Genomic DNA, 26,585 nt, shown 5'->3' with positions numbered 1-26,585 from the left:
CTAATTTATTAGCTTTTTTTTTTTTAACTATGAGGGCAGCAGCTATACAATGCTGTGCAGAGAGTGCACCAAGCCTTTTGCCACCGGGTCCAAAATTGCACTGTAATATGCGATAGGTCTTAAACTCAATCAGCTAGCACTCCAGGAGCTCTACCTCATCGACATATAGATGAAAATCTTTGTTATAATTTGGAATGCCAAGGGCTGGAGCTGTTAGGATAGCTTGTTTTAAAGTGGACAGAGCATGTAGATGTTCTTTTGTGAGCTTCAATGGCTACTCACCCTCATTTTTGGTTAGATCTATGAGACACTTGGAAATATGTGAATATCCCCCTGAGATATAATGACATGAGAATCCAGTAGTGGTTTCTTTATATGTGGTATACCTAGCTTCTGTATATCTGCTATTTTCTTACTGGATATTATCTGGTGCCCTTTTCTAGGATAAAGCCTATGTACTCGAGTTTTGGGAGAACCCATTGCAACTTTCTTTTTGAGACCTTATGTCCTCTTTTGTACAATTCGATTAGCAGCCTCTCTGAGTCTTCTAGGCATGTTTTTGTATCAGGGGATGCCAGAAGTAGATCATCTACATAATGCACTAGCTTGCTGTGTTTTAATTTTTTATTTTCTAGGCCTCTTTTTGTTGTGTAGTAAAAATTAACTGACCCTCATTCTGCTCCTTATCCTGTCTGGGACAGCAAAGTATTCATTAACAGAATGTTCTGGGCAAGACCCTAGACATTATGGGACTTCTGCAATGTCCCAGACATGACCAGACCTTTGAAGTACACCAATAGTCATGTCTTGTCTTTCATGTCCCTACCTGTCGCCTGTTATGTTAATTTGATTAACTTGATTAACTTTATTAACAGAATGCTCTCATGTAATTCAACTATGATCATACCCTATATAAATACTGTTCAGACTCTGCTTCAGGGGAACTCACCTGGCTGAGTTACCCCTAGCACGCTAGGAATAAACTTCCCTTTGCCTGAATTGCATTGTCTCTGTGTGCTCCTTTGGGTGATCTATTCTCGGACCCTAACTTTTTCAGCAGCTGGAAGAAAATCGATGCACTCTCACAACAGCCCTGCACTAAACGAGTCCAGCAGAGCTTATTTTTTCTTCCACGAGAATGCAAATATATTTTGGCTATCAGGATGGAGCGGAATCATAAAATATGCATTGCTTAAGTCAATTACAGTGTACCATAATGTGTTGCTAGGAATCTCACAAATAATGTCATTGGGAGATGGTGTGATGCTATGGATTTTCTTGATTATATTATTGATGGCCCTGAGATCCTGTACCATGATAACTTTTTAAAATAAGTACCTTTTTTTCTCATTTTTCCAGTTTATTATCTAACTTTACTTTTCTCTTTATGCTAAAGTCAGGCTTTAATCCTGGGTTGGAGAAGCCACTTCTCCCAAACTTCTTTTTTTGTGAGGTTTAAGATTTTGCTTAGCTTGCACAAATCTTGAGCCTACTTGCTGGCTTACTGACTGATGGAAGTGGCCTCAGTGCTGACTTGCATACTGAGGGACCTTACTATTTACTAACACATTTGGGGTGCATATTATACCAGTGGGGATCTTTGATGTTGGCTTGTTCAGGAAGGAGCTTCAGCTGCTGCTTTACACCATGGGTAACTCACCATTTGCTTACATAGTGTAGGGGGAGGTCTTTCTTCTGCTTGCCCAAGTGGTGGGATCTCACCACTGGCTTGAGCTGGGGATGGTATCTCAATGACAGCTTGTTCAGGGTTGAAGCCCTGCTTCTGTGGGGGTGGAGCCCCAGCTATCCGCTCTCATATTGGGTGGGCCTTGATGGCAGCCTACACTGGGAGCAAGGCTCAGAGTAGGCTAAGGTAAGGCTGGGGCTTCCCTACCATCTTTACTGGGGTGGCCTGCTGTCCTAGCTTAGAATACCTGCTCTGGATCATACACCCCTCCGACTTCGGGGAGACATTTCCCTGATGATTCTCACCATCCCTCCTTCATCCATCATAAATCCATGCTTTGGGACTTACTACTCCAAACTGAATGCTAAAAAGGGGAAGGGGTGTTTGGAGTAGGTTGGAAGTCTCTCATATGCAAAGGAGAGAGTATTTATTAAGCACTTATTATATTCATCACTTTATGAATATTATTTCAGTAAGTATTGATACCCACAACAGCCCTATTGTGAGACATAGAAAATTTCAGAAAAGATGAGAGAATGCCAGGCAAAAAGGATGATGTCTAGAATAGAGATACCCTGTTGAAAGCGGGTGGGGGGGAGACTAAGTATGGAAAATTAAAACTTTCTCCCAGCTATAAATCAATTAATCTCTGATACTAGGTCTAAAGCTCTTTCCATCATTCCTCATTGATTCTCAAGGTCCAACCCAGAAGGCATTTCTAGATTACATAAGGGAAACCACCCTGGGAAATTTCAGATATATTGGTCATGTACAGGCCATACTAAAAAGGTTCTCTTTCACCTTCTGAACTTCATCAGAATACTCTTAATGTACCACTTTACAATTCGTTTCTCTCTTCTTAAAGAGAAAATAATTGTCAGACTTGGAACTAACTTTCTACTTCCTTAATAAAAAAGATTATAATATGGACTTCCATGGATCACACTTTGTATAGTACCATTTAATAGAGGTAGACTTGGCCTATGGGGGTTATTAAAAGAAGTGTTCGCCTGAAAAATGCCTAGAAACTTCCAGGGTCACCAGGAATATAGTGAAAGCTTTGGGGCATGTTAGAGATGGCAAACACTAGTGGCCCAGCACTGAAGAATAAAAAAAAATAAAAAAATAATAAATATAAATAAAAATAAATAAATAAAATTAAAAAGTAGCACTTTTTAAATTATGAATCAATTCCCTTATTAATTATTAAGTTAGAGGAGCCAGTGACTCAATAGAACTGTTTTTTTGAAAATTTTATTTTAGAATATTTTTGTATGGTTACAAGATTCATGTTCTTTCCCTCCCCTCCCCCCCAACTCCCTCCAATAGCTGATGTGCAATTCCACTGGGTTTTACATGTGTCCTCAATGGAACTTTTAAAAGAAAATACAGCTTGTGGCTCCTTCTCTTCTTTCAGTTCTCCAGGTGGCATCATGTAACTCTGAGACTGAGGGATAAGGAAGGGTTGGCCTTTCTCTAGTCCAGTAGTATGGTAATCTAACCTACATAACAATCAGTTTAAAGACTGAATTAGCATTTAATATTCCTTTTCTGAATAGGAAATAAATATTTGTCTTATACCTATTCACATTATAAATGGAGTACCTTTTTTTAAACTTCTTCTTTCAGGTAAGCCTGAAGTGTGAGTGGGTTTTCTCCTTCAGGGTAAACCCTGGGTGAATTTTTTGCCCCCAGAGAGTGAGGGTAGAAGTTTAAAGAGTAAAAGAGTATGAGAAAAAGAATCTTAACTCCCTTCTCATTAGAGACAAGGAATGAAACCAGAATGAACCATGTTCCTGAGTGTGAAGTAGAGTGACCCAAAGGAAGAGGGTAAGGTAGATGCAGTCCCAGATTGTTGTCAGCCACCAGTGGATTCTTGGAAACACAAAGTAAATAGCATGCTAAGGGGATACAGATGAAAAAGATGAATACCCTTATAGGAGAGCTCAACTCAGTCTCATTAAATAACCATCTGCTAAAAAATAAAAAAGATAAGAGGCATTAACTATCACCATTTCCTAGAGAAATGTAACCAACGCAAAACATTCATAAGAAAAAAGCCAAGAGCCCTGAAACCACCCTACCCAGAAACAAAATAGTTAATTTAGCTAGTAGCTCTCAAGAAAAATAGTGTAGTTTAGCATGCAATCTCATTTGCAAAACATTATGAAAGAATATGAAAAAGTAAGAAAGTTCATGCATTAAAAAAAAAACTTGAAAAATAGTTAAGGGGGAAAAATGATGAGAACTTGACATTAAGAACAAACTATGCCAGATGAACCCAAGAGCACTTGGAGATGAAACCAGAAGGTAGATAATAAAGGGATGCAAAATGAAAGTTAGTGTGGTCGATTTTCATCAACAATAGTAGGAGAATCCCCATATCTGGATGCCACCACCTCAGTCCATTTATTCACTGTGTGATGAATTAGAGAGGCCAGATATAGACAGGAATTGGACCTATCATGTCATGGATACAGGGAACTCCCAGGAAGGAAATTTGACACATACGGAAAGGCACTTTCTGTGAAACTTATAGTCTTAGTGAGGTGCTTAGAGTCCTAAGAGATTAATTGACTTACTCTGGGTAGTATGTCCAAAATATGTGGGACTTGAACCCAGGTGTTTCTGACTTTGAGATAAACTATCTCCTATTCTAACTTGCTTCTTGAAGCCTGTCTGAGAGAAATCTAGAAGTTTTCTAAAGTAGGACTACTAATTAATAATGACCATACTAAAAGAAAAAAAAAACCTACTCCAAAACACTAATAAGAGAAATACATGTCAAAAGATTCCAGTTATGATTGCATTACCAAATTGTCAAAGAAGATAAAAGGTAAAGAGTTAATAAGAAAAATCAGACATAATAAAACACATTTGGTTGAGTTTCAAATTGGTACGATTCTCTAAAAAATTGGAACTATGTGAAAAAATTATTAAATTATTCTTACCTTGGGACCTAGTAATCCTTTTACGGAATTTACTCTAAAAAGATCAATAAGAGAAAGAAACAGTCCCATAAATACCTATATTCATGGAAACCCTTTTTGTACTCACAAAAACCTGGAAACAAAGGATGTGCCCATCTATTAGGAAATAATTGATCAAATTGTATTATTACACCATAAGAATTGCTAGATATTAAAATTTTAGAAAAATGTGGGAAGAACTAGTAAAAGTAAAGAAAGAAGAACCAGAGAAACTTTGCTGAATTGTTAGTTATTTAGATCAGTTTGGGGTTGATTCTTTAGGATTCTATAAGTATACTGTCATATCTGCAAAATAACTTTATTTCCTCATTTCCTATTGTAATTCCTCTAATTCCTTCTTCTCTTGTTGCTATAGCTAGCTACAGCACTTACTTGTACAAAAATATTTATAGCAGCTCTTTTTGTGGTGACAAAAACTGAAAATTAAAGGGATGTCCATCAATTGGGAAATGGCTGAACAAGTTGTGGTATATGATTATAATGGAACACAATTGTACCATAAAATATGGTGAGCAAGATGATCACAAAAAATGCTGAGCTTATATGATGCAAAGCGTAGTGAGCAGAATCAGTAGAACATTGTATAGAGTAAAAGCAATAAAGTATGATGATTAGCTGTAAACGGCTTAACTATTATCAGCAATGCAAGGATCCAGGACAATTGCCAAGGAATTCATGATGAAAAAGGCTATCCTTGGCCATAGAAGGAACAGAAAGAATCTAAATGAAGATCAAAGTCTATTATTCTTCAGTGAAAGTGGGAACCAAAATTTAGGGTTGTTTTTTTGTTTTGTTTTTCATGGCTTTAGTTCTTTACTGTTCTCAGCTTCAGGAGCCACATTGATCATCTGTTTTTTTTTTTTTCCAAGATGTTCATTGCTTGGGAAATCCATTTTTCTCTTCTGAAGGTAAGGTTCTTTGACTTCTCAGACTTGGGGTTTCTCTTGAGGCAAGTCCCAAGGTTATTACTGTCCAAGAAGTCTTTCTTTGCTAGGAAGCTATGTTCCTAGATCACATCATCTAGAAAATTTCCCTCAAACTAGTGGGTAGGAATTCAGGATCACTCTCCATGAATTCATCTTTTGGGCTACATGTACAAGAAAATCATGGAAAATCACATGTAATTTTCAAGTAAATCTATCCCAAATCCTCCATTTATAGTTACTGAGACCCAGAAATTCTTTTTTGGGAGCATCTCTTAGGCTCAAGCAACTGCATGAAGAAAAAGATAGATGAAAGAGCCAAGAAGATGTCAGCTACCTTTTATAGACTATCCCACTGGGGTGGCTCTTCAGACAATAACGCATCTGTCTATTAGTATCAGGCAACCAAATAATTATGGAAACTTAGTCAAACTTAGTCTTCACTAGAGAATTCACATTCTCCAGGTTTCTCAAAAATTCCAAAGACTTACTACTCTCTACAACCTCATCAAGTTTTATTGATCGAAACAAATCCCTGGATCAATCCCCCCAGCTTTAGTGAGGGTGGAATTCCTGGAGGGTAACCCCAAGTTTGAGAGATCAGATATTTCTAATTTCTTAAAGAGAAGAGAGGTCCTGAATAGCATGCCACCTAAACAAAAAAAAAAATGGTTGTTTGACTTTTGGGTAGAGAGAGTATATTTGGACTCATAATAGAAAACTTTGGATTATAAGAATATAGGAGGAACTGTGCAAAACTTGTGGCATAGGGAGAATTAGGTATCCCAGTGGATAGAGTCAGGTCTGGAGATAGGTGGTCCTGGGTTCAAATCTGACCTTAGATACCTCCTAGGTATGTGATCCTGGACAAGTCATTTGACTGACCCCTACTGTTTAACTTTCATTGGTCTTCTGTCTTAGAACCAGTATTCAATACTGGTTCTAAGACAGTTTAAAAAAAAATTCTCTGTGCATAAAGAGCATTTGCCAAACTATCAAATAATTGTTCACATTGCAATTCCACTGGATTTTACATGTGTCATTGATGAATACCTTTTTCCATATTAATATTTGCCCTAGGGTGTTCATTTAGAGTCTACTTCCCCAAACATATCCCCATCGAACCATGTGATCAAGCAGTTGTTTTTCTTCTGTGTTTCTATTCCCACAGTTCTTCTTCTGAATGTGGATAGAGTTCTTTCCCATAAGTCCCTCAGAATTGTCCTGGGTCATTGCATTGCTGCTAGTAGAGAATTGCATTACATTCAATTGTACCAGAGTGTATCAATCTCTGTGTACAACATTCTCCTAGTTCTGCTCCTTTCACTTTGCATCACTTCCTGGAGTTTGTTCCAGTCTCCATGGGATTCCTCCAGTTTATTATTCCTTTTAGCACAATAGTATTCCATCACCAACATATACCACAATTTATTCAGCCATTCCCCAATTGAAGGGCATCCCCTCATTTTCCAATTTTTGGCCACCACAAAGAGCGCAGCTATGAATATTTTTACACAACTCTTTTCCCTTATTATCTCTTTGGGGTATAAACCTAGCAATGCTATGGCTGCATCAAAGGGCAGGCAGTATTTTAGCACCCTTTGGGCATAGTTCCAAATTACCTTCTAGAATTGTTGAATCAATTCACAACTCCACCAGCAATGCATTAATGTCCCAATTTTGCCACATCCTCTCCAACATTCATTACTTTCATTTGCTGTCAATGTTAGCAAATCTGCTAGGTGTGAGGTTATACCTCAAAGTTGTTTTGATTTGCATTTCTCTGATCAAAAGAGATTTTCATATGCTTATTAATAGTTTTGATTTCTTTTGCCAGTGCATCAGTTGGGGAATATTGCTTGATTTTTTGTACAATTGATTTAGCTTCTTATAAATTTGAGTAATTAGACTTTTTGTCAGAGGTTTTTGTTTAAAGAATTTTTTTCCCCAATGTGTTGCTTCCCTTCTAATTTTGGTTTTATTGATCTTGTTTGTACAAAATCTTTTAAATTTAATGCAATCAGAATTTTTCATTTGACATTTTGTAATATTCTCTATCTCTTGCTTGGTCTTAAAAGCAATTGCTTTCTTAATGTGGTCCAAATCTGATTAACTTTTTGTTTTGGCTACTCCTTTGTACTGCTGATTCAGATTGAATTTACAGATCATTTAAATTCTCTGATCTTTTTCAGGAAATCTTCTGTCTAAACTACCCCATTCCATCCTCTAGTTGAAGAATTACCTTTTTTTTTTTCATACCCAAGTATAAGGTGTTACATTTAACCCTATAAATTTAATTCAATTAGATTTTGTTCAATCCTCTAAGTTGGTGGTGTTGGGCTTGAAAAGAAATGGATCCCTGCAGGCCAAATATTCACTTAGAAAACCACAAAACAACATTATCTATATTGAATTGTATTTTTCTTCTTTTTTTAAAAAACATTTCTCAAATACATTTTAATTTGATTCAGGCTTCACTTGGGATTTTTATGGGCTGCTTAAAAGTTTAACACTAACTATCAAGATCTTTTCATATCTGGTCTTCATCTTTACTAGCTATCTCTCCCAGTTGTGACATCTGCAGTGTCCTATATGTATCTTTATCTAAACATTTTTTTGTTTCTTTGTTTTGTTAAGACTGAGTCTCCATATTTTACCCAAATTGGAAGTACAATGGCTACTCATGGGTCCATGAGAGTTGTCTGTAAACCAAATCCAGGGTTCACCCCAGTTTTGTATGGCCTGTGAACTGAATATTTTTTTTACATTTTCAAATCCAATAAAACTTTATGTCTGTACATAGAGACTACTCAATTTGGCCCCATGGGCAGTAGTTTACTGAGTCCTGACACCTCTCTCTAACTCTATCTTTTCCACAAAAATAATATGAAAATAGTAAGAGAAAGACCCAATAAAAATAAACAAGCAAGAAATAGTTATATATATATATATATATATATATATATATATATATATATATATATATATACAGGGAAGGGAGGCAAGAAGGGAACTTTAATGTAATGAACAAATAATGAATAAACATAATTCCTGCCAGAAAAAAAGACAAGTATGACATAACTATTAAATGATTTGCTGAAATCTGGGTAAAACATATCTATAGCATTAGTTTAGTAATCCTCCCCCCACCAAAAGGAAATGAGCTTCTTCTGGTATTATGTCTTCTCCATCCATAAAGCACATTGCTCCCACTTCTAGAAAGGCAGCTCGATGTTACAATATACAGAGCACTGTACTTAAGACAGGAAGATCTGAATTTAAATATGTTCTCCAACACTTAGTTGCCATATGACCCTGAGCAAATGCACGGGTTGTTATCAACTCAATTCAACTTCCTCAACTGTAAAATGGGGATTGTAACAGAGGAAAGAGAATAAGCATGTATATGGTGACTATCATGAGGAAAGTATTCTATTGGGTGCTTTTATAAATATTATCAGGCACATCTGATCCCATTGATCACATTGTGATCCCATTTGGATTTTTTTTTTGCAAAGATACTGGAGTGGTTTGCAATTTCCTTCTCCATCTCATTTTTACAGATGAAGAAACTGAAGCAAACAGGGTTCAATGACTTGTCCAGGGTCACAAAGCTAATAAGTGCCTGAGGCCAAATTTGAACTCAGGAAGATAAGTCTTACTGACTCTAGACCAAGTCCTTTATCCATGGAGCCATCTAGATGTCCCCACACCTCTGTGAAAGAGGTACTATCATCATCCCAATTTTGCAGGTGAGGAAACTGAGATAAACAGGGGGTGAATGACTCACCCAGTGTCTCAGATCTAGAAAGTGGCTGAAATTGGATTTGAAATTGAGTCTTCCTAATTCTTGGTCTGGTACTCTAACCAATGAGCCATTGGCTTTCTTCTAGGGTTGTTGTCAAGTATTAAATGTGATAATATTTTTTAAGTGCTTAGCAGAGTAACTGACACATAACAATGCTGAATAAGACTATGTTTTCTTTCTTCTTCCTTCAGGCAAATGAAATATTTGTAAAATGCTTCATAAACCTTAAAGTATTATTTAAATACTAGCCATTACATTATTATTAGATATTCATCAACTACATATTTAATGACATCTTCTAAAATCTCTCAGGGCAAAAAGAGAAGTGAAATTCTTGGGGTCAGTCCCTTACATCCATGTAAGCTTAGAGACTAGGGGACCCCAAACCACAGGTTATAACATTTGCCCACTTGTCATGGCTTTTTATAGAGTCAGGGACATTTTTTTTAGCCTCTCACTAGGAAATGATTCTGCTCTGAAGTGAGAATTTTAAAAATGATCACATTCTGTTTTCCGTTGAAAACTTAACTCATTAGTGAGTCATTACTAGAGTTGGGAGGAGGAGAAACTAGTGGGTTCTAACTTTTTTGGAAGGTTTAAAAGTATCTTTTCTCCCTCACCACACTCTCTTGTGCCTTTTTCATCAAAGTTTCACATTGAATCTTTCATGATGCTGCATGATGAACTCAGATCATGTGATAAGTTTCAGGCTGGGATGCAGCCCTTTGATTTCAGTGTAAATGATGGCCCATTGAGGAAGACATGCAAATTTTAGGAAATACACTATTTTGGCATAGCTCAGGTCCAACTGCACCAACTCTTGAAGCTGTTTTCTACTACTATCATCAGTTTATGAAAAATGAAGAAAAAAACACTGATTTAAAATATGGAAAGGAAATGATTGGTTGCTGGGAGAAAGTCTGACATTCAGAGAAAAATAAGATGCTTTGCATGCAAATATTCCTACTGAAAATGTAATTTCTCAAGGAAATTATACCTTTGCTGCCACATCGCTGAAGATCTAGAATTCACATTTGATTTTTTTTTTGCAACTAGCTAAATTTAAATATTTTAAGATTTTTCATTTGCAATTCTAAAACATGAAGATGAGGTAAAACTTGAGTTTAGAATGTTTATTTCAAAATGAGACTGAAACAACCTTGGAATTTTATTTTTTCCCCCTACCAAAAGATAGGTGTTTTTATTTCCTTTCACATTCCAACCAAATTCCTTCCTTGGAGGACTTTGAAAGAATCCTACTGTGAAACAAAGAAGAGCATGCATGAGGCAAAAATTCATGCTATGTCTATTTAGCACAAAATCAAGAGATGTGAATGAATGAAAAACAGTTCTGACCACGTGATTCACCTACTTAATCAAATCTAGTGACTTCCCTCTGTTCTCCATGCTTCTGCCTTAAGTGTCCCTCTTTCCTTTAAAATTCAGCTCAGACACTATTTTCTATTTGAAACCTTTCTTGATCCCTAACTTCTAATACTCTTCTCTTTCAGATTAATTTGAATCTATTTTTTTTCACTCATTTTAAGTCATGTTCAACACTTCACAACATTATCTGGGGTTTCTTGGCAGAGGTAAACAAGGTTAAGTGACTTGTCCAGGGTCATATAGCTAGTAAGTGTCTGATGACAGATTTGAATTCAATAAGATGAGTCTTTCTGACTACAGACCTAGTGCCCTATCCATGGTGCCATCTAGGTGCCTTATTTATGACTGTATCTACTATATCTGTATATATACATATAAGTAAATAAACATTTTATCTATCTACATATATACAGATATAAATATTTTTAAGATACATATTTATATAGATTGATAGATATAAGATCTATCTTATATCCTTATACATATAGCTTCATCTGTCTTTTCATGTATGCATATAATATATATACAAACATATAAATATAGATATATAAATATAAATATGTATACACACCCAGAGGTTGCCCTTCCTTTGTTTAGTTTAGGGGTATGCCACCCTGGCAATCTGAAAAATCCACATAAAATTTTTGGCCCTCCCTTTGTATCAGAGAAGGAATCTGATTATTTTCTTTTTTTCTTTATGGAATGAGTTCAGTACCATTTTGTAAAATCTGGGTTAAGTATTTGGCCATAGGCTATATGTAGGTTAATATAAAATAAAATACTGTGTCAAAAATAAATTTTAAAATATGAAACAAATATGAAAATTTTTAAAAATGAAAAGTTTGGGGAGAATAACACTGAACATATTATATAGGTGATATGCATTTTATGCATTTATGAGTTGCTAAACTTAAAGATATCTCTATAATTCTAGGCTTTGTGTGTTGTCTGCTGGCTATCATGTTCTTTTTACAAATAAAACTTTTTATTTATTTTAACTTTAAAAAAGAAATTTTGTACATTTTAAAAGATAAAATTTATTGATGTTATACATTATAGACATATTTTATCTTATGACTTTCTATACTTTTTCCATGCCATCTGCTGGCCTTTGCATGTTATCTGCAGCTTCCTCAACACTCCCTGAAAATACCCATTTAATTCCTTAAATTGAGTGGCATGACAATGGGGAAAGTAGCATTGTGGAAAGAAGACCCCTATATTCATGAATATGTGGCATATACTTAGCATATTAAGATTTTACTCTGTTTATTTTATATGCGTTATATGCATTAAAATGTAGAGTATGGTTAATAGGGATCATTTCATTCTTTGTACTGGTATCCCCAGTACTTGCACACTATCTGAAGAATGGTATGCATTTAATACTTATTGTTTACCGTGCATTTTGATAATCTCTTATTAATGCTGGAATAAAAGCTAAGACAGTCCCTCTCTTCAAGGTGTTTGTATCCTAATTGGGGGAGGCAAAGCAAACATAAGGGATGGACAACCAAACAGACTAATTCTGGTACATGTGTTACTTTTTACTTTTGTTATCTAAATCTGTGAACTCATTTCACTACATATTCTTTTTCTATATCAACAGAGTAAGAGTCTGTACTTCACATCATGTTAAGCTGGCAGGAAATATTAAAAGATATTGTCAAAGGATATCAGTACAATCTATTCTTCATAGATCTTTAACAAAATGGCAGACCCTGAATTACTATGATTACTTATCATTATTATTATTATTATTATTATTATTATTATTATTATTATTATTATTATTATGGACCAACATTTAATCCAGGACATTCTTTTTCTCACTATTCCCTGAAAACTCTATCAAATAACAATTAATTAGCCAGGATTTATTTAGGGGCTCCCACCAGGTTTGCAAGAATACAAATATTAAAGTGAGATAATCCATTAGCTAAAAAAAAAATCTCACCTTCTTTTTGGGAGATTCAACATGTTCTCTGTTAAGTCAAAGTTGAATATATATCAGTTAAGCTTAAATGCCAAGTTTATGCATAAATAGTGCCACAAATCTTGAAAAACACCTCTGCTATTTATCTAAATCCTAGAAATCCTTCAAGGACCAGTTGAATTCTCTGCCCTTCCATGCAATCTTCTTGACTCTGTGATACACTTCTTATATAGATTATTATAGTTATAAATTTGGCCTTAAGTACTGGATATCATAACACCAGGCCTCTCCCTCTGGATAGCCTGACACCCTGACAGCACCTCAAACTAAAACTCCTCAATCATCACCCTCACTCCTCTTTAAAATAAAAGTTGCCTCTTTCCTTGAAAGATGTCTCTCAGGTTCTTAAACTTAGTCTCTCAGGTTCTTAAAATTAGAGTACTATGCCATCTTATCATCCATAATCACTTGCCAAGTCCTGTTACGTATGCCTCCACAACTTGTATTGAATTCATCTCTTTTTCTTTACTCACACTCCCACAATCTCCTCCCCAAATCAGAACCACATCATCTCTCACCTAGACTGTGATAACAACCTCTAGTTTATTCCCCACCCTAATCCACCCTTCACAATTTTGCCAAAATAAATCTCCCTAGTGTTTGGTCTGGCCAAGTTACAACTACTCAGAAATATTCAGACATTCCCTATTGCCTACAGGATAAAATAAAATATAAAAATTCTTTAATCTTGTACTTCTCCAGTAAAAGCCTCTTCTAATGGCTGATCATAGTATGATCATAGATGACTCAGTTCTGGAAATCTATGCCAGTAAAACAAAATGCACAGTAATAATAACCTAGCTAGAAAGGCTTTGTGTAAAGGTCCCATAATAGACTCTCTAGCTTAAAGATAAGCTTAACTAAACTTAAACTCATCAACAGATCATTTATAAGGGGTTGACTTTTTTTTCTAAAATAACATTTAAAAAATAAATTTTCATTGATATCTTTTGTCTGTAATCATTTACATTTTCTGTTTCTATCTCCCTCTCACCCTCCAGAGAGCCATCCTTTATTCCAAAGTTTTAAAAAGAGGATTAAAAGCAATATTAGCAAAAATAATAAATATATATTTTTAAAATATGATGTTATAAATAATATTTCACCAGTACAGACCCACACACATACTCAAACGTAACTCTTGAAAGGACTGGGGGAAAGTATCTTTTTATTTCTTTCCATTGAGGCTAAATTGGCTATAATAACTTTTAAATACTATTTAAGTTAATAAAAGCTTACAATATGAGTTGAGGAGAGGAGGCGAGAAAATTAAGTGTTGCAAGTAATTATGTGTGGTCCTGTCATAGCTAACATTTTTGTCGATGATTTGTATCAAAGCTTAGATTACATACTCTCTCTCTATATGTATATATATATATATATATTTTAATTTTCAAGCATTTCTTTCTTTCTGCCCTAATCTCTCTCAAGGAAGGAAAGAAGAGAGGGAAGGAGGAAGGGAAAAGGAAGAAACCTAATATATTAGTTGAGCAAAACAAATTTTCATGTTAGTTGTTTCCCAAAATGTGATACTCATTCTACATACATATGGGTGTCCATTATCTCTCCTTCAAGAGCTAAGCAATGTCTTTCATCAATAATCATCCAGAATCATGGTTAATTATTTCATTAATGGGAGTCATGTATTTCAAAATTGCTCTTTTTTGGTAGTATTGAATGTATGGTTTAAATTGCTCTCATGGTCTTCTCACATCACTCTCTATTAGTTCATATAGGTGTTTCTGAGTAACTCTGAAACTCTTCATTTTTTTATAGCCCAAAAGGCTTCCATTACATTCATATACCATCATTTATTCAAACATTCCCCGATTGGTGAGCACCCTCTTAGTTTCCAATTCTTTGCCACCACACATCAACAACAAAAAAAGCTATAAATATTTTTGTAAAAACAGAATCTTTCCCTTTAGGTCTTTTTGGGATGTAGAGTTCTAATGGTATTTCTAAGACAAAGGTTAAATCAACAGTGGATAGACTCTTGGACTGGAGACAGGAAGACTCATCCACTCATTCAACTCAAACACTATCTGATGGTGACTCTAGGCAAGTCACTTAACCCTCTTTACTTCAGTTTCCCTATCAATAAAATAGTCTGGAGAAGGAAATGGCAAACTATTCCATTTATCTTTACGAAGAAAACCCCAAATGGAGTCATAAACAGTCAAATTTTACTGAAATGACTAAACTAAACAAGGAGGCTTATAACACTGGAACCAAATCTAATAAAATTCAATTTAATCAGGATTAATATGGTATGTAAATCTTGAATTCACAAATCAACTTCACAAACACTACATGAAAGCAGAATGGCTACTTAGTAATACTACTGAAAACTAATGGCTATATGAAGAGACTTGAAAGATCTTTATGGGTCTGCAATGCTTCTGGTGAAAGGAAAGCTTCCAGAAGTAAAGAGGTAATACTCTATTCTATTCTGATCATTCCATGGATGGACTGTTATTTTAAGTTCTGGGCCCCACATTAAAAAGAAAAGATAAAAAACTGATAACCTGGAGAATATGTAAAAGATAAAAAGGAAATTGGAATCATAAAGGGCCTAAAATTCATACTCTATGAATCAGTCTTATTCCTGGTGATATTTAGACTAGAGAAACCTTAGGTGAAACACTAGTATCTGAAGAGCTATCAGATAAAAGGGAGAATAAAAATGTGTTTCAGGCTAGAAGTCCAAATGAGGAATCGTAATGGAACACATTGGAAAGAGGCAACTTTAGGCTTGATGAAAGAAGAAAAATTTCTTCAAAACTGGAGCCATCTCAGAGTCCAAAGGTCTACTTTGGAAAGTTTCTGGATATTTTCAAACACCTACCATGATGTTGCAGAAGGGATTATTACTCTTTTAGGACTCAACTAGATGACTTTAGAATTCATCTGACTAGGATTCAATGAGTCTGTGAATTCCCACCTCCAAGAAATCACAGAATCATGGGGAAAACTAATGTGTTAGTATTTGATATTTAAGATAAATTTAGAGCAATTAAAAAGCACTTATTAAAAACTGAATGGAAGATTTCCATTCTTATTTCATGTTACCGTTCCTCTGTCCTTCACACATTCTGCATTTAAATTCTGTCCTCATCTCAACCTTCTATGATCCTTTTCTTACTTTAAAACTCAGTTTTCAGGGACAACTAGGTGACTCAGTGGATAGGGAGCCAGGCCTGGAGATGAGAGGTCCTGGGTTCAAACCTGGCCTCAGATACTTTCCTAGCTGTGCAATCCAGAGCAAGTCACTTAGCCCTTGCTGCTCTTCTGTCTTAAAATTGAGACCAAGAGAGAAAATAAGTATTTAAAAAAACAAAAAACCTCAATCATCATCTCTTGCATGGATTGTGTCTTGATAACTTCAATTTTTCCTGGAGCTCTGTTCAGATGTTTTCATTGTCTCTATCTCATATTATGTTTGTGTGCATGTTATATCCCTCATCCTTCTGGAGATGTAGTCCTCAGCCAAATATATGCTCCATAAGGCCAGGAAGTTGAGAGAGGAAATTGTGACATAGTGGAAAACGTACTGTCTTTAGTGTCCCAGTACCCGAGTACTGGGCTTTTGTGGAACAAAGGTCTCCAAGCTCTCTTCCTCCTATGAAAAGCCATGTGGTTTCATGGAAAGAATGCTGGACTTAAAGACAGAAGAAATTCAGTTCCAACTTTGCCTCAAATGCTTTCTGAGCTTTATGAGCCTAAGTCATCTGACTTCCCTCAGCCTCGATTTCCTCATCTATAAAATGGAGATAACAATAATAGCACCCTCACTGATAGTCTTTGTACACCTTTAAATGCTCTATTTAAAAAGCCAGCTGTGATCAAAATTTATAGTATCTACTACAGTACTCACAAGAAATTATCTTCTAGATATTTGTAATTGAATGCATTCTTTAAAAAATATCAAATATTCTTTTTTTCATCTTATTGTAATTTACTACTCATATTCCTTACAGTTGTCCTTCCTCAGCACTCCCTAGCCACTGTATCTCATGTTGAGATTTAACATGGCTGCTTCTGCCACATGAAAAGTAACAGAATTTTCCAGAAAGAATTTCTGTCTCATTTCTCCTAATTTATACAGTGCTTCACTGCCAGCTTTTCTTTAGCTCTACCCAGAAGTCATTGCTTCTTCATTCAGGCTCCTTTAAAAGTCAAGAGATCTGGGCACCTGTCTATCAAACTAGGACTTACTCTGTATTGATTCTGGTACAAAGGATATATACTACTAAGGGTGCTAATCAGGGATCCATGAACTTTTCTTTAAAAAAAAACAAAACAAAACTTTCATAACCTTATTTCAGTTTGACTTCCTTTGTCATACTATGCAATTTATTTTATGCTTTTAAAAGCAGTGTTCTGAAAAACATGGGAAGACATAAGAACTCATGCAAAGTAAAATGAGCAGAACATTATACTCAGTAACAGCAATATTGTAAGGATCACCTATGAAAGGCTCAGTGACTCTAATCAAAACAATGATTCAAGACAATTCCAAAAGACCCATAATAAAAACTGTGATCTACCTCTGGAGAGAGAGTTGATAAACTCTGAATGCAGATTGAAGCATGCTTTTATTGACTTTATTTTTATTATTTTGTGTTTTCTTTTATAACATAGCTAATATGGAAATATCTGTTACATGATATCACATGTATCATATATACTAAATCACTTGCCTTCTCAAGGAGAGGTTAGGGGTAGCAGGAAGGGATAAAATTTTGAAATCAAAATTTTAAAAATTGTATTAAAATTATATATAATTAGGAAATATTTAATGAAAAATAAAATAAAAATTATAAAATAATTTTTAAAAAAATAAAACATTTGTCAAAAGTGTTTTGAGAGGAGATCCACAAATGAAGGTTAAAAACCCTTGAATAAACAGAGGAAGCTGGAACTGAACTTGGCAGATTAGAGGAAATAAAAACATCTATAAAAACATGTCCATAAATTATGCCCAAAGGACTATAAAACAATGCATACCCTTTGATCCAGTAATACTACTAGTAGATCTGTATCCCAAAGATTTAAAAAAATGAGAAAGGACCTGATTGTACAAAAGTATTTATAGCTGCTCTTTTTGTGATCGCAAAGAATTGGAAATTAAGGGATGTCAATCAGTGGGGGAATGACTGAATGGTGATGGAATACTATTGAGCTATAAGGAATATAAGCTGCTTGATTTCTATAAGAACTAGAAAGACTTTCTCGAACTGATACAGGGTTAAATGAGCAGAACAAGGAGAACATTGTGCACAGTAACAGTAACATTGTACACAATAATGTGATAGGCTTGGTTACTAGCAGCAATGCAATGTCCCAGGACAGTTCTGAGAGACTTGTGATAAAGAGCACTATCTACATCCAGAGAAAGAACTGTGGGAGTAGAAATGCAGATGAAAACATATGATTGATCACTTCTGGGTATATGTTTGGGGTTTTAGTTTTACAAGATTATTCACTTACAAAAAAGAATAATACAGAAGTTGGTTTTACGTGGAAACATATGTATAACCCAGATTGAATTGCCTGCCAGCTCTGGAAGGGAGAGTTAAGAAGGGAGGGAGACAATATGGATCATATAACTTCAAAAAACTTATGTGGAAATTTGTTACTACATATAGTTTGTAAAAAATAAATGTCCATATTGACCCAGGAGGTGGCTCATCTCTATTCTGACCAGTATAATTTCTTCCCATTTATAGGAAAAGTTAGGTAGGTGTAATATCCATTCCATTAAGTGGTGTTGGGGGTAGAGTCAGGTGGAAAATTGACAGTCCTATTTGCACTTGGAAATAACTGCATCTTCAAAGAATATAAGGAACCAGAGGGCAGTTAAATGGCTCAGTGGATTAAAAGTCAGTCCCAGAAATGGGAGAACCTGTTTTCGGATCTGACCTCAAACATTTCTTAGTTGTGTGACGCTGGGCAAGTTACTTAGCCACCATTGTCTAGCCCTTACTGTTCTTCTGCTTTAGAAACAAACTAAGACAGAAGGTAAGGGTTTTAAAAATATATATGGCACCAATTCAAGTTGAATCCCTTAAAAGAGAAGCTTTGTGCTCAACATTCTCTCAGCCAATCAGGAGTCATATCTTCATTCACATATGTAGCACAAGGCTATATCTCCTATGTGGGAGTGTTACATATATTTTAATAATTTAATTTTTAGTTCTAAATTCTCTCCCTCCTCCACCCAGTAAGAAGGCAAGAAAGATAATAGCTATTATACAGATGAAATCATATAAAATATATTTCTACATTAGTCATGTTAAAGAAAGAAGGAAGGGAAGGAGAAAAATGCTTCATTTCTCTCTCAGAGTCTACTAGTTCTCTATCTGGAGGTTGTATAAATGGAGATACTTCATTCCACAGAAGTCCTTAGTATTTCCCAAAATTCCCTATAATCTCTTCTGCATCTCCACATTGGTGAGATCATGTTCTTGGCTATAACTCCTCTGATGCTCTTTTTAGCATGCAGCCAGCAATGATGGTGGTAAGGTGGGAATTTTAAAATGGCTAATCAGCCATGGGCATGTGGTTTTAATTTTGTATCCTCTTTATTCCTTGATTTCTAATGATCATTTAAATAAATCTCCTTAAAATATCATATTTTTATTATTTGAGATTAAATTTTAATTTTTATAGTTGGCAACCAGAAGGGATGATCATGATATTTGTCAAAGTTGCTAATTTTTCACAGTTGATTATCATCACAATATTGCTGTTACTGCTTTTACATGTATTTTTTAAAAATAAAAGTTTATGAAGTCATAGTGCTTTTATTTTGTATTCAAGGAGAAGACAAAGCTTTAAGGAAGCCTAAAATTCTAATCTAACCTGTTTCACCCATGAGGTGCCTAAAGTCATAGTATGGACATCAGGGGCAGGGTTAGAAACAAGATCTCTTGTCCAATGTTCTTTTTTTCTTATAATATGCAATTTCTTATTATGGGACTATGTTCCTGTTGGGTAATAAGGTAAATGAGATAAAAATCTGCCAAATGGGGTTCAAATCACTAAACCTAGGTCTAAAGAAACAAGTAAAATCAGAGTAGAGGTCAGTGTTTCTTCCCTCTATATAATCAAGAACCTAACTAATCCCTGGACAGCAACGCAGAGTTTTTCGGTCCATCACCTCTTCCTGTTCCCCAAAGCTATAGCAGCCCTGGGAAAACCTTGTCACTATTACTTAATCCAAATTGATCCCACCATTCTGTGTACCATGGGATTCCCTTGCATAAATATGTAATTTTATCCAGATAAGGCAGGAAGAAACCTTTTTTAAAAATCCCTAACACTTTTTAGTAGTCATTCCTATTCTTCTCAGGCACTCCAGAAAATTAAGGTAAATTATTTATTGCACCTATCCTACTATATGTCTTTTTCAAGGATTATGTTTTCACAACAGAAAAATAGAATCTCACATTTCTTTATTGAGACACACGGTGGTTAAAATTTCCTTTAGATTCCCACCCAAAAAACAAAAAGTTTATTAAATAAAGACATTGTCCATCTTCACATCCACTTTTGCATGAACAGAATTGATTACTGGAGAAAGTCATCCAAAAAATGGTCTAGAATGTGAAATTTATGTCCATCATTCCTGTAAAAGATCCCAGTGGAGTCTGGGGAAGAATTCACCCTTCTTTTGCTACCAATCCACTGTATTATAACCACCCCCATACACATAAAACAGCCAGCAGCCTTCCAAGCTATTCTTCATCCTTACCTACCAACTGGATGCTTCTTAAGGAGTCTATATGCTGGGGGGTCCTGGAAACCTTCTTTGCCAGGAGGGTTTCTGTCCAACTTTTTGCTGCTCATAGAAAGGGGGGTAATCCCGGGACTCTTAGGACATAGCTCCTGCTCTGGGGCTTGTTGGGTAAAGGGGGGCAGAGCAGAAATGAAAGGATGTCTGTCAGATAAGGGGATGGGAGAGGAACAGACACAAAAGTCTAAACCTTAAAAATTATCCATATCCACAGTAGGCAAGGGGAGGCATCTTTGGATACTCACTTTGAGGCAATGACAAATCTGGACAGAATTGTGGACTTCCTAGGGAAAGACTTGACTCTTGTTGAAGCAGGCGTTCCTTCAGGAACATAGCCCGTTCCTGCTCAAAGCACCGACGCTAAGGAACATAAGCATCATAGTGAGTTAGGTGGGAAGTCCTTCCCCTTCTGCCCTTATCGTCTGCTATGAGCTTCATACCTCTGACCCCAACCTAACTCAGGCAGATTCCTTCATCCCTTTCATAAACCAGACAAACAGAACCTCAATATACCTACTTCATGACCCAGACGAATGGCAGCTTCAGTAAAACGATGCCGTTCCAGCTCAAAGTTAGCCTGCTGCTGAGTGAACAGTGTCTTGGCTTCCTGGAGCTGGAACTGTTCCTCCAAGAGATATGAGCCCTGGATGTCCTGAGGAAGTTCCTCTGCCTGGTTTAGCTGTTCCTGCAGATAGAGAAGGGGAAAAAAAGGTAGCAACCCATCACTCCTCACATACACAGGCTCTGGCTGCCCCGGCCAGCCACTTTCAACTCACCTGAAAGCATTGCTGTTGCCAGACAATGAGGTCTCGGCTCTGCTGGATCTCCTCGCGCAGCTGAGCTAGCTCTTTATCCTGATCAGTGATGATACTCATTCGGTCCCTGCAGAGGCATTCTTCTGGGGCTGAGGAAAGGAGTCACCCTCAGGCATTACAGAAGCTCAGAGGAAGACACCAGAAGCAATAGGAGAACCTCTGAGCAGCACCACTGATGCTATCTATTGGGCTATGAGGGGGTTAGGCTATTTAATCTTATAAATGTCAAATAAATGAGCCCTATCACACCCCCTATCCCATAACTATCTCGACTTTCAAGTCACAAAGAGCCTACCATGTTCCTTCAACCTTTCCACCTCCTTCTTGAGGGAATTCCAGTGCTCCAATATTATGTCGCCATTGTCAACTGAAACTACTTCTTCTCCATCATCATCCTAGGACAGTAGAAAAGGGAAGAGGGAGGGAAATTAAAGCTAGAAGGGAAACAGGTTGCATCCTAAAGGATGCCAAAACTGGTATATCTTTGACCTGCCTAGGCAGAAATCCTTTAAAAGCATAACCAATAGTTGCCTTGTAATCTATAGGAGTGTTTGGGTCTTTAAAAGGACTCAACAAATGAATGCCCAAGGGAGAGAATGATCTGAACAGTCTAGGAAAGTCCTGGCCCTTCACCCTCATCTTCCCTTCCTCAAGGATGCTCACAGAAGGGTTATTCTGGGGTAAGCTCAGAAGCTTGACCATATCCTTATCCAGCTGGCCCAAGAAACGTTTCAGTTCTTTGTTCTCCTGAGTAATGTCTGCCACTTGATGTTCTAGGTTGGCTACCATGGTCCGGAACAGCTCTCCTTCCTTCCTACAAGATGGAATGAAAGAAGAGTAAGCCATAAAATGTAGGGGGTGAGAAGGGAGGGACAAGTACGTTTTTCTTACAGGATTGTTATGATTATCAAATGAGATGATTAATGTGAGTGCTTTGCAAAGCTTAAAGTGTTATATGAATGCTGGTGATTATAACAGAAAGGGCCACCCACTCTGTCATTTTACCATGTCAAAACTGCTCAGAGCCCTTATTTCTGGATTGCTTACTTGTTGTCAGGCTTGCCTGCCCTGGTCCATGTGGCCCGTTTCCCATCCATCCGGTTCAAGGTATTGAGAATGTCAATAGCTAAAGTAACAAGTACCAGGAGAACATGAGAATGGTAAATGATATCCTTCTCCGAAAATTTTTTTCTTCCAGATATAGGGTCAGCAATTGCTCAGACAGTTTGGCAGGTAGACCCCCAAGTCTAATGGCATATTGACAGTTTAACCCTAGGTAAGTCACAGAACCTCTAAGTCCCCTAAGCGACTCTACCATCATGAGTTGCAGAGAAGGTAGAGAGAATTCCCTATGCTGTTTCTGCCATTCTCTGAAGGTAGATAGAAGGCCAAGATCCTCTCTAAAGAAACAAAAAAGGTCTCTGCTTTATCTCCAGCCATGCCCATGGGACCTGTGTTAGTGCCCTTTCTCTGCATCCCACCCCCATCCCAGCACCTCTGTCTTCTTCCCCAACTTACAGGCCCTTTTTTCTCTCCGCTCTGCAAGCAGTTGGTGAACTTTCTCCTTGAGCTTCCCCAGCTCCTGCTCCTTCTTCTTCAGGTCATGGCCATACTGTGTTCCCTGACTGGTCAGCAACAGCTGTAACCTCTTTACCTGGAGAGCAGAGGTCATGACAAGCCACAGCTTGGAGGCGAAGAAAAAGCTATTTCCTCCCTCCAGGTCCAGATGAAGGGGGAGGTCAGACCTCAGGCACAAGAGCTGAAGTCTTCTCCTCTCTCCATTTCCCTCAATCTCAGATCAAGTCCTGACCTCCTACCTCTTCCTGTTCCATGCCCAGGTCATTCTGCAGTCTTTGATTCTGCTCCAGGAGTTCTTGCTCTCTGGCTTCCACAGCTGTGATCTTCTCCTTACACATCTCCACCTGGGCCTGGAGCCAGGCATACAAGGGACTGCTCTTTTTCCTCCACCCCAGGTGAACAGGATCTGTCTCCTATTCTCCATCACAGGCAGCACCCAGCAATTTGGTGTAACCAGAGATCAGAGGAACTCCACCACCCCAATTACCCACTACACTTAAATGACAAGAAGTTCTTGCTTGGGGGGGGGGGGAGTAGAGGTTCACTTCAGTCCTTCCTTAAGCCCAATCAACTTTTGTCTAACCTCCATAGAATAGAGAACGTCTAAAACTTTCCACACCTGGAATGTTCTCTTGCCCAGAAGAAAAAAAAATCTTTTTCCTTTCCTTGTAATAATAGTTTTGAGATTGTCCTCATTTCCTGGATTCTTTTGTATAAATTCTTGAAGTTTGGAAGCTCTTTAGCCATCCTATAAAAACCTAGATAAAGTCACATAGCATGGGAGAACGGCAGATAGAGGAGTAGGAGTAGTATTTATAGAGTGCTTTTAAGGACTGCAAAACACTTTACAAATGTATCTTGTTTTATCCTCAGCTGTCCTGAAAGATTTGATTATCACTATTTTACAGATGAGGAAACTGAGATGACTTATCATCAAAAGAGGTCACTTGGCTAAAAGTCGGACACCAGATTTGAAACCTGATCATTGGCCTCAGGTCCAGCATTTTATATACTGCTTACCCAATTGATTTCGGGGCCCCTAATTCAGTTTGTAAACAAGAACTTAGTATTTCCCAGGCATTATCTCTTCTTCCAGGGTAAAGAGTTTCACTTATATTGGAGAAAGCTGACTAAACTTGACCCACAGCCAATCCTAAAACATTCCTTCATTCCTCTATTTCCTTCTCCCTGACCCTCAGCATGGTACTTTACACAATTATCAGGTGCATTCCTTTTTTTTTACTAAGTATTGATTTTTTGTCTAATTCCTGTTAAAATTTAGAGTTAAAAATAGCACTTTTTTTTTACATTGGTCTAGTTACTTGACCTTTCAAAAATGCTACCATTATCTACCTATCTATCCCTCCAGCAAACTAGGATTCTAGATATAGGACTGAAGGTGACTTCAAAGACTATCTAGTCCACACCCCTCGTTTTATGAATAAAGGAGGAAAATGATGTACCCAAAATCACAGTGTCAGAGACAAAATTTGAACCACAGTCTTCTGACTCCAGAGACAGTGTCCCCCGCAAAGCAAGCCTAGAGCATCTTCCTCTGGATCTCTCTTTGGGGCCCCCAAATCTCCCTGTCATGAGCTCATTATCCCAGGGGCAGTCTGATCAAGGGGCCTCACTTTCCCCCTCTCTTTCTTACCTGGAGTTGGTTTTGTCTCCCTCGAAGGGAATCCAATTCTCCAGCCCTCTTCAGCTTCTCTTTCTCCATATAGAGATTCAACTGGTCCTTATGGAGCTTTGAAATAGTCTGGGAAAGAAGGGGGAGTCCCAGGAGGTTCCCTTTTGGCCAGCAAGGGGAGGGTCCAAGAGTGAGTAATAGAGGAATCTTCTGAGGCAAGAAACCTCATGGCTAGAATGAGCAGACCCCCACAATACGAGCCTTAAGAGGGTGAGTGGGTAACCAAGCAACAGAAAAAACACTGGGAAGTCCCTCACAATCAGTCCCCTTACCTCATAAAAAGAAAGGTCATACCATTCCAGTTCTGGCTTCCAGGACAAAGCATTCCAAAGATATGCATTAGGTGCCACAGAACCCCTGGCACAATCAGTGAAGGAAGCCCAGGTATCTTTGGAAACAAGATGAGAATCATAAACAAGGATAGGCAGAGAAGGGCTACCTATGTGGCTCAGTGGCTCAAGAGCCTGACCCACAGTTGGGAAGACCTGGGTTCAAATCAGCCTTCACACACTTCCTAACTGTGTAAGCCTGGACAAGTACTTTAACCCCATTGCCTAGCTCTTAGCACTCATGCCTTGGAACCAATTCTTAGTATTGATTCTAAGACAAAGGGTAAGGATCCTTGTTGTTTATTTAAGTTAGGCAGAGGAGGTTGGGTACAATGCTGAGGGGATAAAGGAGCACTTTCAGTTCCCACATTAGGGGAAAAAGGGAGATGACCCAGGATATGGAGAGGGGAAAGCAAAGTTATAGAGAAGAAGGAACAGAAGCTCCCCAGGAGCTACAATTTCCCTAGCCATTGCTTGAAGACAAAGTTTTACCTTTCTGGGGATCCATGATGTTGGTGCAGGTGGAAAGAAACGGGCTGGGTAAGAATACCAAAGTATGAGTCAAATCTCTGTAAGTCAACCACAAGTCACAGAAACTAGACACTGCTAAGGAATTATTATCTCCACTTAAATTGTATCCCATTCCTTCCCCCTCTATGTATTCAGGTCTCCTCCTTGATCCATCCTCTGACTTCTCCCTCACCTCCACTCCTTCAAATGTTGTTTGACCCAGTAGCAAAACTTTGACTCTCTCCCCAAAATTCAGCCAACAACTGAAAGCATTTTTGCCCAGACCTAGCTCATTTAAGCTACTCAACTCTTCCATTGGCTACTTCAGTTTGGCCAACGAACTCCCAGGATGTAAGGTATAGAAGGAAGTTCAAGAAGAAGGCAATTAAGAGTAGAAGGATGAGTCAGTGGATAAAGCATCAGACCTAGAGTTAAAAGGACCAGGGTTCAAATCTGGCTTTAGATACTTCCTAGATGTGTGACTCTGGGCAAGTCACTTAATCCTTTTTCACTAGCCCTGGCCCTTCTGCCTTAGGGTTGTTACTAAGAGAGAAAGTATTTGAATTTTAAAAGAGAGAAGCAATTAGTGGAGTAATGAGGGAGGGAGTTTACTTACCTCTCAAAATGGAGCAAGATCTCAGGATCCAGAAAGTTATAAAATGGCTTGAAGCAACCCAAGAGGTAATTCATCCTAATTCTTTCATTTAGTAGTCATTCATTCACAATCAATTTATTAAGCACCTACTATATACAGGGCACACTAATTCTCTCATTTGGTAGTCATTCATTCACACTATACACAGGGCAGTTATCTACGTGCTGGAGAAGATGGAAGGAGGGATCTATTACTTCAAAGAATATGGGCTAGCCTAGGAGGAAATTAGCTTCACCTAAGGCTTGCCTACTTCCTTCCAGCCCACTGACTCTTTTTAATCTCTTACATTCTGGCTACAGGGGTCAGGAATGACTTCATTAACAAATCAAGAAATTCTTAGTTCTCTACTCCCTCAATCTCACTAGAAGCAGTTTTTGCCATTATTTTTCCTTTGCTTCCAGAATACCATGTGCT

General features: G+C 37.3%; 1 protein-coding gene across 9 annotated transcripts; it reads right to left on the bottom strand.

The window, feature by feature from the left end:
• Positions 1–2,985: 2,985 nt before the first annotated feature.
• Positions 2,986–26,221, bottom strand: LOC103103531 (afadin- and alpha-actinin-binding protein-like). Of its 9 annotated transcripts, XM_007495850.3 has the most exons (14): positions 26,133–26,221; positions 25,499–25,542; positions 24,950–25,065; positions 24,639–24,746; positions 23,224–23,334; positions 22,925–23,060; positions 22,454–22,532; positions 22,070–22,220; positions 21,702–21,801; positions 21,368–21,495; positions 21,109–21,276; positions 20,837–20,951; positions 20,554–20,694; positions 20,234–20,445 (listed from the first exon to the last, which is right to left on the bottom strand). In XM_007495850.3, exons 1-14 carry the CDS (start codon positions 26,204–26,206, stop codon positions 20,366–20,368), a joined length of 1,551 nt encoding a protein of 516 aa, XP_007495912.3. In that variant the 5' UTR covers positions 26,207–26,221; the 3' UTR covers positions 20,234–20,365. The 9 variants fall into 9 exon arrangements, with proteins under 9 accessions (XP_056659095.1, XP_056659096.1, XP_007495912.3 ...); XM_056803112.1 differs by lacking the exon at positions 26,133–26,221 and having other exon boundaries at positions 20,550–20,694; positions 25,499–25,529; XM_056803111.1 differs by lacking the exon at positions 26,133–26,221 and having other exon boundaries at positions 20,234–20,423; positions 20,550–20,694; positions 25,499–25,529.
• Positions 26,222–26,585: the final 364 nt, after the last annotated feature.

This window comes from Monodelphis domestica, chromosome 6, assembly GCF_027887165.1.
Source record: "Monodelphis domestica isolate mMonDom1 chromosome 6, mMonDom1.pri, whole genome shotgun sequence".
Taxonomy (NCBI): domain Eukaryota; kingdom Metazoa; phylum Chordata; class Mammalia; order Didelphimorphia; family Didelphidae; genus Monodelphis; species Monodelphis domestica.
This window is presented reverse-complemented; position numbering and strand designations above follow the sequence as displayed.

Excerpts from the sequence above, each read along its gene's own strand:
- LOC103103531 (XM_007495850.3), bottom strand. The coding sequence starts at position 26,206 with ATGAATTACCTCTTGGGTTGCTTCAAGCCATTTTATAACTTTCTGGAT. Across the intron at positions 24,747-24,949 it reads ATGACCTTTCTTTTTATGAG|ACTATTTCAAAGCTCCATAA; the intron begins GTAAGGGGACTG and ends CTTCTTTCCCAG. Across the intron at positions 21,802-22,069 it reads TACCCCAGAATAACCCTTCT|GATGATGATGGAGAAGAAGT; the intron begins GTGAGCATCCTT and ends CTACTGTCCTAG.